Source organism: Eschrichtius robustus, chromosome 11 (genome assembly GCF_028021215.1).
Source record: "Eschrichtius robustus isolate mEscRob2 chromosome 11, mEscRob2.pri, whole genome shotgun sequence".
NCBI classification, from domain to species: Eukaryota; Metazoa; Chordata; class Mammalia; order Artiodactyla; family Eschrichtiidae; genus Eschrichtius; species Eschrichtius robustus.
The window spans coordinates 74,871,806-74,887,957 of NC_090834.1; the positions used below are offsets into that span (position 1 = coordinate 74,871,806).

General features: G+C 51.0%; 1 protein-coding gene across 4 annotated transcripts in view; it reads right to left on the reverse strand.

Annotated features, from left to right (window-relative positions):
- ABCC8 (ATP binding cassette subfamily C member 8) overlaps positions 1-15,298 on the reverse strand; it is a 74,458-nt gene extending 59,160 nt beyond the window's left edge. For 2 of the 4 annotated variants that reach the window (XM_068554587.1, XM_068554586.1), the window contains exons 1-6: positions 15,151-15,298; positions 13,714-13,855; positions 9,652-9,773; positions 3,954-4,120; positions 2,082-2,321; positions 1,000-1,188 (exon numbers count right to left, since the gene is read on the reverse strand). In XM_068554587.1, the coding sequence (XP_068410688.1) occupies positions 1,000-1,188; positions 2,082-2,321; positions 3,954-4,120; positions 9,652-9,773; positions 13,714-13,855; positions 15,151-15,298 (1,008 nt within the window). Of the gene's footprint in view, positions 1-999; positions 1,189-2,078; positions 2,322-3,953; positions 4,121-9,651; positions 9,774-13,713; positions 13,856-15,150 lie in introns of all 4 variants that reach the window. The other 2 variants (XM_068554585.1, XM_068554584.1) reach the window with 1 other exon arrangement.
- Between the last annotated feature and the right edge of the window lie 854 nt (positions 15,299-16,152).

Sequence of the window (16,152 nt, forward strand, 5' to 3'; positions counted from 1 at the left end):
AAATGGTATCTGCAATTTTGGAGCCCACGAGATGAATAACATTACACAAGGGAGAGTCGTAAATTAGTAGTCAGATCCCTAATTAGTAATTCCCTGCATCATTTTTGGACTGTCTGTTTGTGGTTAAAAGGTTATAATGATGTTCCTGCTGGGAAAATAAGACTCTGAATTTTATTAGAGGTGAAAAGTTTTCCGTTTCGTGACCATCTAAACCTAAGTGGCAGCAAAGAAACAGATGGAAGAATTAAGTACTCCACCCTCACCCCCAGAGTGGATGCTATTGCCCCAAGGAAGGAAAATAAACCCCAGAACGATTTTCTGTCTCTGTTGTCCGAACAAATTTCAGTCTGTAGCATCTTTAGAGCCGGAAAGGCCATCGGATATCATCTAGTCCAATGGGTTTCAAATATTTTTAAGACATGGAACTCTTTTTTAAAAAGAAATTTTAATGGGCAAGTCTAACATATTAATAAAACTGGGGCAGCTTTTAATAAACTTTGGAGCGGAGGGAGAAAAAGCCCTACACACGGAGGTTTCCCACTCTCCTCCCCCCAACAGCGCCACCAAAATGGCCCTGCCGAACATTGAGTGCTGTGCATATACAAAACTGAAGAAGATAGATTCGCGAAAAGTTATTTAGAGTCTGTTAAGATGACATGAACTAAAAGCTAACAAATAGAAGCTCTAGACACTGGATAAACAAATGCACTTCCTGCAACTTTCTGAATGATGACATAACTGAGAGAGGTATTATGGTGATTATGGTACGGTGAAAAGAGCAGAGTGCCATAAATCCTCTAGGGGCACAAGCTTGCCTTCTAACATTTCTGTTGACCAGATGCAGAGCATCTCCTAGAGGGGGATATTGCTAAGGGCTCTGTGCATGGTAAGGAGCTGCCCCGGTGCAGCCACAGATCACACACATCGGCCTCTTGCCCTTTCTCACCCGTGAGTGAAAACCTTGCAAAGGGTGCCCTGCTCTACCCCTGGGTGGCCTACCTTGGGCTGGAAGACGTGATTCTCCTTCCCGAGGTGGTCCACGATTCCAAAGATGCACAGTGGCCCGGCGAAGCCCAGCAGGTCAGCCAAGATGCGGAAAGTGCTGCTGAGGACCAGGCGCCTCCCGAAGGCATGGCAGAGGGCCTGCCAGATGGCCCGGGCACCCTGTGTGCTTTGCACGTCCTTCCGCTGCCCAGAGAGACCCATGGCCAGGTCAGAGTGGCTGAGGGCCCATTCACAGCAGGGCCCAGCCTCCCAGGGAGCTCCTGGCTCCTGCTGCCTGGGGAAACCCAGTGGCATCTGCTGCAAAAAGGTGAACTCCAGGAAGAAATTATGGAACCACCAAGCGTGTGGTTGTGTGGGTCCATACGGGGACCCAACATGGTCCAGATGGGGAAACTGAGGCCAGATGACGGATCAAGGTCACACAGCTGGTCAGGGACTATGTGGTGAGCATAGCACTGTAATGAGGGAGTAACATATGCCAGTCCAGTGCCACCGTGTCTGCCTCAGCGTCTCCCCTTGATGCTAGGGCAGAAGCAGCAAAGGAGCACTGGACTGGGAGTCAGGCAACTGGCTCTACTACCCACCAGCTGTGGGCCAGCTCTGGGGAGGTCACAGCCTTTCTCAGGGCCTCAGTTTCCTCATCAGTGATTTGGAGAGATGCCTGCCTGGCCCAAATCATAGAGTTATTGTAAGGATCAGGCTACTAATGCCCCTGCTCTCCAAATGGGTGAAAATTCCCACCTTTACAGTCACTGAGCTCCAAAAGGAAGAGCACAGGCCATGGGAAATCAGTACCTCCCTTCAGGGCCTCAGTTTCCCCACATGGACAATGAAACTGTTAGACCAGATGAGCTAATCTGTGAGGGTCATTCCAGCTGTGACTGTCCTATGAGTCTTTGGTCTTGGACTTGTCCCTGGTTCACTGTGTGACTTAGGGCAAGCCTCTTCCTCTCACTGGGACTCAGTTTCCCCACTGTCCCATCAAGGGTTTGACCTGATACTTTCTGATGTCCCCATCTGTGACTCTAAACCAGAGGACAGGGAATGGATGGTGTGGCCATGCCCCCACTGACCGCCTGGGCATCGAAGGCCTCGCAGAGCCGCTGGTAGTTGGTGAGGGCCCTCATGGCGATGGGCAGCTTTCCAATGGCTCGGAGATCAATGGGCTTCTTGTGGGCAGTCTTGATGAAGGCGTTCATCCACCAGTAGGTGCCTTTGGACAGCAGGTTCACAAAGGGCTGCAGGAAGCGCACCCCCAGGTCCTGCAGGTCCTCTGGGGGCTTCACTTCCCTCGGCATCTTGAAGAAGATGTATCTCTGTAGGGCACATGGGTCACTGGGGATGGGTAAGTGCAACTTCTCACCACCCTCCATTCTGCCTCAGCAAAGATCTGGAGTTGTGACATCCCACCCTTGACCTCTAATAGATGGGGCCATGGTTTGCCTACTCCCAGGAAAAGGATCCCCCAACTCCTCTTGGCTACCAGTGCCAGGGCCTCCTGACTCATAACTCTTCATCGAGGGCCCCTCTGAATCCCCTGGGGTGGGTTGGGCTGGGGAGGAGCAGCTCCCATATACCATCTTCTCCTACAATTCTGAAGATGCCATTGTGTTTCATGTAGGGTTTGCAGAATGTGGAGCCATGCAGACCTCGGTTTGAATCCTGCCTCCTCCGCTTACTAGCAAGGCGTCTTTGGACACATCTCATCTAAAGTGTCTCCTCATCTAAAAAGGGGATCATGTGAGGGTCAGTGGAGGTAGGGAATATAGAAGCCTCTACAGGCTGCAAATCACCAACTAAAGCAGAGGAGTCAGAGAGTGCAGATTAAAATAGCACTTTTTGCTCATCAGACTGGCGCAAATTAGAAATGGCTATAGCCCCCCTTGCTGGTTGGAGAAAGGGAAAGCGCTTTCTGATTCATCGCTGGTAGGTTACAGCATTTCTGGAAGGTAATCTGCAGCATCAATTAACATTTAAAATACACAGGCCCTTTGAGCCAGTAACTCCATTCCTTGGATTCTCTCCCATAGAAATAAAAGCAGCAATACACAAAGATATAGGTATGTTGAATATGCCATTATTTATGAAGGTAACAAGTTGGCAACAAAGTGAATGCCCATCAATAGGGTAATGGCTGAATAAATTATAGCTCATCCCCACTATGGAATATTATGCAGCCATTAAGGAAGCTAAATTAACCACATCAGACTTGGAGGGAGTCCCCAGGGATATCTGTTAGATGAGAAAAGCAAGCTGTGAAAAACTATGTATAATATGATCCCATTTTTAGAAAACTAATATTGAAAGAAAAAAACAATACTTATATGTGTTGAGAAGAAATTCTTAACAGATACAAGTATGTGGTATTATATTAATAAAAGCAAAGAATGGAAGGACACATGCTAGGCTGTTAATCTGGGTTACCTGGGGAGAGAGAGGTTGGGGGAGGGGAGGGTATGAATCTCAGAGAGGGAAAGGGGGCAAGCAAAAATGATAAAAAGACAAAAGACAGGTATGCAGCCACATCTGCCACATTTACTCATTCATGTGTAACTATATGAATACGTAAATAAATCTCCCTGACCTCAAAAAGAAAAAAAAAAAATAAATAAATAAAAAATCAAACAAACTCAGAGAAGCCAGTACCTGAAGCTTTTATTTCCTCTCTGTGGGATTAAAGCCAGAATCCTACAGCCTCAGCTGTCACTTCCTCTCCCCCTGGGAGCCTGGGGTAGAGGGCAGCTGAGCCGGATGCAACGTTCCTCCTGAAACTTTTCCCACTGGCCTCAACTCTCCTTTTGGGGGCGGGTAAAAGAAGCTGACTCCGTCTAGGGCTTGGCGAAGAAGAGGGTGGCGGCCCACACCCAGGCGCAGGACACGGGTCAGAAGCCCCGCCCGGGCCCAGGTGTGTCCTCAGGTGGGTGGCAGCCCAGGAGTGGCCCGCTTACCCTCACCCTGATGACGTTGACCTCCACGAGGAGCAGCATCCCGTAGAGGATCACCAGCAGCCCCGTGAGGCAGAAGCGCAGCTGCGAGAAGCCCATGTCGTGGTCGTAGAACTTGACAAACTTGATAGTCTTGGTGATGAAGGCCAAGGTCCAGTAGGCTAGCAGGGCTGCCGAGGAGAGACAGGGGAGCACGGAGGATGTGTGTGCACGTATCCATGTGTGTGTGTGCAACTGTGAGGAAGAGGACAGAAGAATCAGTGTGTCAGGGAAGAGGCGTGTGCGTGTGGACAAGCAAGTGTTATGGGTGTGAGTATGCACACTTCTGAGTAAAGGGGTGCCCGTGCGTGTGAATATATGAGTGTGTAATTTTGAGACGATTGTGCATACATTAAAACATGCATGATAGGCATGTTCAAAAATAATAATCATCTTGAAGTCAAGCGGTCAGCCAAATTCCCCTTTACAACAAATAAGAAGAAAAATAGTGGAAGTAGTGCTTGAATTTAACTAAGTTATAGGCACCATACCAAATAAGCACTTTAATCATATTTATCTCATTTATTTCTTACATTAGCCTTGTGAAGGAAGTGCTGCCGTCATGCTCAGTTTAACAGACAAAGGAATCGAGGCTCAGAAAGGTTTGGTGACTGATCTAAGGTCACACAGCCACTAAGTGGCCTAGCCTAGTGCCGGAGCCTGTGCATGTAGGCTCCACCCTACAATGGCTTCCTTGTGGAATTCCCAAGCTGGGAAGATCTTAAAGGTCCTTCAGTCCAGCCCTTTCACTTAACAGATGAGGAACCTGAGGCCCAGAGAGAGGAGGTGACGTGCCCAAGCTCACTGCAAGTTAGTGACAGAGAGAGGGTGAGGGCCTAGGTCCCTGGCCCCCAAGTCCAGGGTCCACTACGGCATGATGATGTTCCTCAGGGAGCCTGGGGAGTGGGGGATACAAAAGAATGAGTCACAGTCCTGAGAGGCAGTGTGTATAGTGGTTAGAGCCGGGCCTGCAGCCAGATACGCCTGGGCACAGATCCTCTGACTTAATAGCTATGTGACCTTGGGTAAGTCATTTAACCCATCTAGGCTTCACTTTCTTCATCCATAAATGGGAATAATAATAGTACTACCTCAAAAGTCGTCATGAGCAATGTATGGAGAGCATTTAGCACAGTGAGCCTGGCACACAGTGGGTGCTCTTTGGATATCAGCTGTTAATATATTTGTTATCTCCAGATTTCAGACCTTGGACCCTAAACATCAGGAGCCATCTGTGGATTCTATCCTGTAAATTCCCACCCACCCCCATCCAAATCCACCAATAAACCACAGTCAGCTGGTGACAACAAAAGACAGCAGTAACTAAGTCCCCCTTTAGGGGGTGCTTTAGCACAGGCAGTCCTTCCCCAATTACTCCCTAGAGTCATATGCTCTGCGATATATGATATATATGATCTTACCTATGCTATAAGGTCAGCCTAAATGCCTAGAGCTCCTCTCTAGAGGAATCACAGAGAGGGAAGGAGACTGTCACCCTGCCTTCATCCCTAGGTGGGCCAGGACATAAATGCCAGGGCATCTCTTGGGGACAAAAGCTGGGGTCTGTCCCAGCCTGGCTCTGGGCTGGGAACTAGGTTGAGACATTGAACTGGGGAGGGACAAATGCCACCTGAGTGACAGCATTAGGATAGAGGGCAGGAGCATCTGCTTCTGGTCCCAGCCCTCAAGACTGGGATGATGTCCCTCAGCTGGGTCAGGTCTCCAGGTCACAAGGAATCCCCTAGCTGGGGGACATCCCCCTGCATCCACACCTATACTCTCCCAACAGACTCTATCCCAGGGACCAGAACCTCTTCAGACCTTCGTGAGGGTTCCTCCCGGGGCCAAGACTTGAAAATATGTCTCAGATTGGTCTTGCCTCTAACACGTAACAGATATGGTTTGATTTGATCTTTATAAGAACCCTATGCCTTAGGCAGGGACTTACTATTCCTGTTCAGATGGGGAAACTGAGGCTCAGAGAGCCTGAGTGTCTTGTCCAAGGTCACACAGGGACTTAGTTGTGGACCCAGGACTAAGCCCAGGGTTTATTTCCACAGTTCCATCCTACAGTGCTGAGCCCTCAGCCTGTTGCCAGACACAGCAGCATTCGGTAAAAGCTTAGTACATGTCTGAGAGAACGGGAGAAAGGAAAGAAAGTAGTAAAACACAGGGGCTGCTGGTGAGTTTTAAACTCTGAATTCCCATTACCTCTGCTTCTTCCTTTCCTCTCCCTCACCCCCACATCCTACCTATTACCAAATTCTATTTTACCTCCTAATTATCTTGAATCCATTCACTTCTGTCCATCTGGGTGGCCACCTGGGTCAGGTCACCATCATGTCTCCCCTGGACCACCTTAAGAGCTTTCTCATGGTTTCCCCACTTCCCCTCTTGCCCTCCTCCAACCTAGCCTCCGTAGAGCAATACATTTAATCAAATATGATCTCAACACACCCATGTTCATAGCAGCATTATTTTTAATAGCCAAAAGGTGGAAGCAACCCAACTGCCCATTGATGGATGAATGGATAAACAAAATATGATGTGTGTGTGTGTGTGTATATATATACACATATATATATATACACACACACACACACACACACAATGGAATATCATTCAGCCTTAAAAAGGAAGAACATTCTGACACGTGCTACAACATGGGTGAAACCTGAGAATATAATAAGTTAAATGAACCAGTCACAAATGGACAAAATAGTGTATGATTCCACTTATACGAGGTGCCTAACGTAGTCAGATTCATAGAGACAGAAAGTATTATCGAATGATGGTTTCGAGGGGTTGAGGGGAGTTACTGTTTAATGGGTGCAGTTATTGTTTAATGGGAAGATGAAAGAGTTTTGGAGATGGATGGTAGTGATAGTTACCCAACAATGTGAATGTATTGAGTGCCACTGAACTGTACACTTAAAAGTGGTTAAAATGGTAAGATTTATGTTAGGCATATGTTAACACATACACACACACATCCCAATCCTCAACGGCTTCCCATCGCCCTTGGGATAAAGAATAACGCCTGTAGTGTGGCCTTCAAGGTCTTGCCCCACCTGCCACTCCAACCTTCAAAGTTCAGCTCCCTTCTGTTCTCTGCACTTCAGCTGCTGTTTTTTGCCCAGACTTCCTAATGCGCTTTGCATCTTCTGCCTCTGGGCCTTTGCACATGCTGCTCCTTCTGCCTGAAGCATTCCCCTGTCCCTTCTCGCAGTTAGTTCCTACCTATCCTGCAGTTCTCAGCTCAAACATGACTTTCTCACAGAACACCTTCTGATCTCACCTGGGTCCAGGAACAAGGTTACTTCGCGGGACAATGTAAGCCGCATCATGGGTCACCTTTCTGCAGGACTCCAGACCTGTGACCGGACAGTAGCTTCCTCAAAGGGCCAACTATTCCCCTAATACCCGCTGCCCTGCAGCTCATGGGGTGCATCCTCTTCCCTTTTCCCTGTTCTAGAATTTCTGGCTTTGTGGAGAGCAAAGCTCTACCAAAGGGGGGGAGTTAGTCTTTGTTCCTTGGAGAAGGACTGGTCCATCCATGGGTGGTCATTTGTGCTTTGCGGAGATAACATTATGCACTTTCTGGAGAAAGAGAAAATGAACTCGCCAGATGCCCAGACAGGGTGTTTCCAGGGGCACCGGTCAGCCAGGCCTCGTGGTTAATGAGAGGTCTCTGTGCATGAGGAGCTGCTTCAGACACTGGCGCGGGAGGCTCTCCGAAGCCTGTATTTAACACCTCTCCACCTGCTGCTGCCCCCTAGTCCCCCAACCACACTCACTTGGGGGCCCCTGGGGTGGGGGCATCACCAGGATGATCCTGATGGAGCCAGCTCCCACCTTACACAGGAAGGTAGACCTGTGATTAGCTTGGGAAACATCCTCTACCCACTCATGACACCGTGCTGTCTCTGGCTTAGCACAGAGAGTTCCAGACTCCAGGTGTCAATTAGATGCTATGATTCCTAAAAATCATAGTCTGACTTAATGACACACGGTCTGACCACAGCCTAACAGTCAGATGTACAGCCCCGGCCTTAGACATGCAGACTGAGCCCCACACAGAGGCAGATCTGTGGATTTATACCTCTGGCCTAAGCACAGTCTGAGGACCCTTAAACACACAGTCTCAGCCTTTTTAAGAGCCTGCTTGGGTGCCAGACTCCTGGGATCTAAACCTGGCTCTGAGGACTTCCCTGGTGGTCCCGTGGTTTAGAACCCACCTTCCAATGCAGGGGATGCGGGTTCGATCCCTGGTCAGGGAACTAAGATCCCACATGCCACGGGGCAACTAAGCCTGTGCGCCACAACTGGAGGGCTCGCGCACCACAACTACTGAGCCCGTGCGCCACAACTAGAAAGAAGCCCGCGTGCTGCAATGAAGAGCCCACACGCCACAATGAAAGATCCCGCATGCCACAACTAAGACCCAGTGCAGCCAAATAAGTAAATAAATATTAAAAAAAAAAAAAGAACAAACTTGGCTCTGGCCCTTGACTAGCTGGGGAGACAAGCGCAAACCACTTAACTAGTGAGCCTCGGTCTCCTGATCTATAAGAGGGAAATAATAATGGTACCTACCTCACAGAGTCGTAAGGATTAAATGAGTTAATATATGTAAAATGCTTAGGATCGTGCCTGACACATAGCAGGTGCTAAATGAGCGTTCACTGTTATTATTTGTAACCTCTCTGAGTTTCAGTGTTCACATCTGTAAAATGGGGATAGCAACGGTACAAGAGGGAGAGTGTGGGGGTTAAGTGAGATAATGCATGGAGGAAGCTTAGCACTGAGCCTGGCACACAGTACACACTCAGTAAATGTCAACAGCCATCACCGTTGTTTCTGACTGGGACCCCGGCCACATGGTGTCAGAAGGTCTAAGCGGGCACTCCTAAATGTTGGCAAACCACAGGCTCTGGTCCTGGGGCCCTTCTCTTTCCTCCAGGTTACCTCATTTGGGCTCAAGATGTCACCTATAAAGCCATGACTATCTTAGACCTCCTCTGGAACACCCAGCTTGTTTATCTAACTGACCGCCTGACACTTGAGCTGGCTGTTTCAAACTCAACTGTGGCCTAAACACCCCAACTCCTGCTCCTTTGCCATGTCAGTTACTAATACCACTGTTCACCCATGTACTCTGGCCCAAAGCCTAGGAGTCTTCCTTGTTCCTCTCCTGGCCCCTGACCTCATCTCCTACCATTCTTCCCTTTGCTCATTTGCCTTCACCCATACTAGCCTCTTTGCCACGTTTGTTCCTATCAGAAGGCCCTTGCGCTTGCTGTGCCATTTGCACGGAAACATCTACCCCCGAATGTCTGCATGCTCGCTCTTATCAGAGACCTCCTCTGAGCATCCTACACAGACAGCAGCACGGCCTTCACTCTCTACCCCTTACCTGGCTCTACGTTCTTCACAGCATCCTCACTGCTTATTTGTTTGCTTGTCTGTTCACTGTCTTTGCTTGTACGTCTCCTCCACCAGACTGGACGCTCCACAATGGCAAGAATTTTTCTTCTCTAATTCTGAACCTCTAGCACTTAGAACAGTACCTGGCACATAGTAAGTCCTCAGCAAACATTATCTGAAGGAACAAATGGAAGTCCCTATCCCTCCCCGTTTCCCACTCCTCCCCTTTCCCTACCAATCAGCAGCTTGGGGAAGTTGGAGGTCTCAATGTTGTGATAGTAGATCACAGAGGTGACAGCAGCCATGAACGCCATCCCGGCCGGCATGTACAGGTGGAGATGGCGGGACTCGGTCACCCTGAGATAAGGGCGAGAGAGAGAGAGAGAGAGAGAGAGGGAGAGAGAGAGAGAAAATGTAGATGAGCTGCGTCGTACCCTAACAGAGTAACCCAGGCCTCGTGCTTAGGGCACAGCACACAGTGGGGCCTCCAGAACACACATGCCATAGAGTTCCATACCATATGCTGGCAGCTCTGCCCAGCCCATACCCCAAACACGCCTGTTAACTAAGGGGCCCAGGCGTTCACACAGAGATGCTATGAGAGCTCGGTGTTCAGGCTTTGAAATTCATGGCCTTCTCTCTCTGGGTTCACGCTTACAGAATCTGGCATAGGGGAGCTGGCCTTGGCAGTCGCAGCTGCAAAGCTGGCTTGGAACCAGCTTATCCCCCTACAGAGGCCTCAGTAGGTGGACTCTGGTCTGGTGATAAGCCCCATAGGGAGCCAGAGCTCCCTCCCAGAACTCAGCTTCCCCACGACTGTTGAGGAGGCTCAACTTGACTGGTCCTGATCATGCCCTTCCAAGGCTCCCTTCTATAGAAAGCAAAACTCAACGGCACAGGTGATGTGGCCTCAAACCTTTTTTCCAGCACTGCCCAGCCTGCTCTTTCTAGTGAAGCTATGGTTAGGAACCCCTCCATTCCCAGGAGGCCTCCTCCAGTCTTCTGCTTCAGCGCTGCCCTTGCTTGCGCTGCTCCTTCTATCCAGTGTGCAAAGAGTCCCTGCCCTCGAGAAGCTGACAGTTCGGAAGGAAGCAACCATGCTCAGAGCTAACCGTCGGACTAGGCAGTCTAGGGAAGTGGTATTGCAGATGGACAGAAGGCTGAGAGCACACAGGGGAGGGTGGGCAAGCAGGGAATGCTTCACAGAGGAGGTGGCACAAGGCTGAACTTTGAAGGATGAGCAGGAGTTCAACAGAGAAGGTGGGGGGCATGAAGAGAGCCATGTTGGGACCCCAAGCGGTCTGGTGGGACTAGGATATAGCATAGAGGCAGTGTGTTTCCCTTCTTCCTCGCTAGAAGAACCACAAGTTTGCTCCAGCAGCAATGCGCCCAGCCCCAGGGAATGGATGGTGATTGGTTCAAGCAGCCATGCAATTGCACACTTCTTTGTCAGTGATCGGTTTAAGAGTGGCCCTATAACCCAATTCTGGTCAATGAGATGTAAGGAATGTCTGTAGAAGATGATCTCCTGCATAAAGAAGAGGCCTGTGGGCAACATGCTCCCTTTTTCCTTGCTTAGTTGATGCCTGGAGTTGGGCAGCCATCTTGTAACCATAAGAGAAGATATGGTGGACACACAGAGTATCGTATAGAAAGATGTGGAGAAGCTGGGTTCCTGATGCCATTACTAAGCCACCACACCAACTAAAAAAGGTGGCCTCCAGATTTCTTGTTAAATGAGGCTGTACACGTTGATATTCTTCAGGCTTGATTAGTGGATAGTCTCAGTGCAAGGTCTTCGCACTGTTACAGGAGGTACAAGGCAGTCACTAGCGGGGGCACTGGAAACAACCAACACCCTGTCCAGGAGGTCTTCAAAACTCTTGCCTCTGTACTCCTTGAAATAATTTTGAAAAACTCTGTACTCCTGCATACATTTTTAAGTGACATCTAAAATGTTATTTCATAAGTTTAAGTACATTCATTTTTTTTGCAGTAGAAGGCAGAAATGATAAACATTTTATAAGACGAAACAAGACAGTGAATAACCATAACTGAAGTAAGTATTTTATGACAAGACTTAAATAGATTTAGGCTGCTTTACTGAATAATATACACTGACTTAGGTAAGAAATTAGGTAAAAGTTTTATATATGGCTTTTTTCCAGTGTATGGTGGTCTGGGAAAACATTCTATATTTTAAAAAAATTTCTAAATAACCTATACTGCTCTGGTTGTTGTGAATTCAGAGCATCACAGAGAAATAATACTTAAAGGAAGACAAGAAGCCCTACAGGTTAGATGCCTTAATTAATCACTAAATGAGGCTTACCTTAAACTAAACTCAAGTTTAAAGGCCGCAGTTTTAATGGCCCCCCTCTCTCATCTGCCCCATACACTTCCGGCAAGTCTGCCAACCCAGGACAGGGACTGTGGCTTCTCTTCATGTCTGTTCCCCTTCCCATCCTCCTTCATGCTCCCCTGCCCAGGGGTGTAGGCCACAGATGGAAACCAGCAAATACCAGATAAGTGCCTATTGAGGAGCTGACCTACTCTCTGGGGAGGAGATGGCGATTTGCACTGAGCTGGAGAGGTTTGGGATACAGGTGCTGCCCCACACAGGAGGGGCTGCTGGACAGCCAGCAGGACGGAGTCCCCAGCCGTATTCTATCCAGTCTCCCACATTCTGGGAATATACTAGCTGCCCAGGGCTCTGCCACTCTGCACTCTGCACCCTGTCTATGCTCTAATTTCATCCTCCACTGCCCTATGAAGCAGGCAAGGCAGGGATTATGATGCTCATTTCACAGGTAGAGAAAGTGAGACCCAGAAGGGCTGGGTGACTTGTCCAAAGTCCCACAGCTGGTACGTGGCATAGCAGAAATGCTAGCAAAGACCCAGGTCTACCTTCTCTGCAGGAAGGGTATTTTCCCCTCTGTCGCTTTGTTCATTACAGCCCGGTGCGTATATTCTGGCCGGAGGGCTCACAAGGCATCCCTCCCGTCTCTAGCATCTGTGCTGCTTTGGAAGGGGTGTTGGGATGGAAGACGGCAGGCAGACTTGTCACCTGCTAGTTATGTGGCAGTATGCATTCTGGTCCTGCTCATCTGAGGGCTTTGATAGTCAGGAGGAGGCCCAAGGCAAGCAGTTACCACAGAGATTACTGCTGAAGCCAGGATGCAGGGACATTGGGAGTGGGAGGGTGAGGGAGTGTGTGTGTTGGTGGAGGTGAGGATCCCATCCTCCTGCCATCCATCTGCAGGAGCCAGGGCTGGCAGGAGTGGAATCTGGGCATACTCTGATTCCAGCTCAGAGGGATTGGAACTCAAGTATTTAAGCCAAATGTCCACCACCCTCCACCACCCCTTCACCCAAGCAGTCACTGAGCCTTGCCGATCCTTCCATTCTTCCTTAGTGAGATGGCTGCTTCCCACCCCTCCCCACTCGCCTGTGGTACCTTTCTCACGACTCCCCACTGGCCCTCCCTCTCTGGAACTCCTCTGCCTGTCAGAACCCTAGTCATCCTTCCAGATTCTGCTCAGAAGTCCCCTCAACCATGAAGCTTGCCCAACTCTGCCTTCCTTTATCCTCCCATAGCACTTACTTGTAACGTTATTTCATTTATTCTCTTAAGGAGTCACTAAGGGTCTATGGAGCTGTCTCATGTGCCTTGCACTGTGAATACAAAGATGAATGAAATGCAGATTCCAACTCTGAGGCCTTTCTGACTTAGGGGGGAGACAGTTTGCAAATAGATATAGATGTTAACATACAGTATGATCTGTGCTGTGGCAGAGGTGTGAAGAGTATGCTGTGAGGCCCAGAGGCAAGGTGGGCATGGGGAGAAGGCCCTTAGGAATGAGGCTAGAGAGAGGGAGGGCCGACTGTGAGGAACCTGGATGCCAGGCTGAGGACTTAGGACCTCGTAAACAACCGGGAACCAAGGAAAGATCTTAAGCAAGAGTGATTTTTTTCCCTCCAAGAAGGTAACCCCAGCAGCTTGTGGGAGAGGCTGGGCATATCCACTCTAATAGGCTCTAGTATTATTTCACCAGGTCTTGGTGTGCAGATCTGGGTTCCCTCCACCCTGCTGCACTGAGAGCAGGGCCTGGTTCTCACTGTCCAGTGCCTGGCACAGAGTGGCTGGCACACAGATGTTGGGTAAACAGTTGCTGGATTTACTAGCAAATGAAACGATATTGGCTCATGGAATGCAGCTGAGCTGGGGTCTCCCTGGGCCTTTTAGGAAGCACCCTTGAGTAGATCCACTCTCCTGGGTCCTCTGAGAGTCACTCACCCATCAGACAGGATGCCCTCCGCGATCTCACACACCAGGACGAAGAGCAGCATGAAGGTCAGGATCCAGCGCAGGTTGTGCCCCGGGAAGTGGAGCCATGTGCTGTGGTGGATGTGCACCTTGGAGCTCTGACTGCCCCATCCTGCAAGGAGAGACAGGAAGAGGTGGGAAGCCTGGCTCACCTGGAGGAGGTTTCGTGAACCCCAGGGGGGTGCTTAGGCACTGGGTCCATGGTGGGGATGAGGAGTGTACCCATGACAATGCCCCAGTCTGGTACACATGAACTAAATGTCCTTGCATGAAACCCCGGACCCACAGAGGCCCACATGTGCAGGTACCCATTTTATATGCGGACTTCTTGTGTGACAAATAACCGCATAAATAAACCATTTGGTTGAGAGCAACAGTGTAAATGCTGGTACAGTTTTTGATACACATGTGAGCATAAGCTTCCTTCCTATTTCTAGTTGTCTTTGTCAACAACTAGCAACTTTTTGCTTCTGCAGCATCCTCCTCTTTTTAATTTTGTAGCAATTTTTCCTTTCTTTTCAAAAGCTGTATATGAATCTTAAGATTTGCCTTTTTTTCTTAATTAGAGCAAATTAACCCGTTTTGGGGGAGGCAGGGAACACCCTATGAGTTGACAGAGCTAGCTAGCTTGGGAAATTCGAGGTCTTGGAGAGAGATAAAGGAGACCCTAGGAAAGAGGCACACACGACTGTCTGGGCGGTGACGCCGAACTCTGCACAGGGCTTTCAAACAGGGGCGCTGGTGGCCTCCGTCCGGGTCGCTGCCAAGTCGGATCGGCTCTGCCCCGAGCCCGAGAAATTGCGCTCCGGAGACGCGCGCGCCGCGGTGGGGTTATCTGGGGAAGCGGAGCCTCTTCTCGATCGGGGCGAGTGGAAGCCCAGGATTGCCGGAGGCTACCGACCACTGTCGGGCTCAGCCCCTGGGAAGCACAGGGCTCGCAGGGCCCCCAGCCCAGCCTCTGAGGCGCAGGCTGCACTCCTCCCTGGGCCCAGCTGCGGCTGACGAGAAGGGTGCCTTGGGGGAGGGGTGGCCCGGCTCCCTACACAGCGCCTCTGAGGTTACAGCCCGACCCCCTCCCGACCTTTCCAGCGCGTACAGAGACCCCTGCTTTCCCCTTTCTCCACCCCAGCTCTGGCCCTGCGGTGGCAAAACTTGGGGGTCCCCTGGGTCAGGAGCTTCCGTTGTGGTGCGTGCGGTTTCAGGGACACCCCGGGAGTGAGGGCTGTGCGGGTGTGCGAGCGCCGGCACCGCGGGGCATAACACAGAGCAGGGGACCCCAAGAGGGAGGCGAGCGGCGGTCGCCTGGCCGCAAGGGGACGCGGAGCGCTGCGGCGCGCAGCGCCTCCTCCTCCTCCTCCCTCCCGACCTCCGTCCTCCCCTCCTCCGCTGCTCGCCCCGCGCGCTCACCGATGAAGAGGATTGGGAAGGTGATGAAGAGCAGGAAGACGTGCGGCACCACGTTGAGCGCGTCCACGAAGCAACCGTTGTTGAGGACGCCCTGGTCCACCCGGTAGGCGGCCGAGTGGTTCTCGCTGCCGCAGAAGGCCAGGGGCATGGCGGCGCGGGCTCGGGCTCGGGCTCCAACTGCGGCTGGCTCCACGCGCCTCCCGCGCTCTGTCCCCTGTAGCTCCGCCGCCCGGCCCGGCCGTCAGGCCCCAGCCCCCACCCCGCGGGCCCCGCCCCGTCGGCGCTCCGGCTCTCCCACCCCGCCCCGCTCCTCTACCTGCGGGGCCTGGGGGGCGGCGGGGAGCCCGACCCGCCGGGCCGCGCTGGGGCAGAGTTCCAGCTGTGGCGGCCCGCACGATGCGCTGGGGGCCGCCTTGTGAGTGCCCCGCCGCGCGCGTGCGCTGGGGAAGAAGGGAAGACAGGCTGGGTGGGTGGGCATGCTCGAGTCTGGATGGGAGGGTGAGTGGTGCAGAAGAGAGGAGGAGGGTCCTCGCGGCTCCGGAGTGGGCGCGGTCGGAGTCTCGAGTGTGACCTCCCTGCCCGGGGTCTGAGCTGTGAGCTCACCTGGGCCTGGCTCTTGCGGGTATAGTTAGAGCGGAGGGTCCTGGTGGGGCAGTGTGGGACAAGCCCCACCCCATATGAATAGGAAAAGCATTCAAAAACATTACCTAGCGGGGAGCTTCGAAGGTTTTCGAAAGTGGTTCCAAGCGGGGGACGTTCATAGGTGCTTTACAGCGTATCCCTCGCTTTCACAAACGGAATCTTCCAATACTCCTGCTAAGTACAGGTTAATTGCTCCCATTTTTCTGGTGAGGAAACTAAGGCTCCGGGAGGTTACATGACTGACCCAAGGTCTCACTGCCGACAAGTAGGGAAGCATAACTTGAACTCAGCTCATCGAATTTCAACCCGCACTCCCCAGCCCCCATCTACCTCAGGCATGCGTCTATTACATTATTGAAA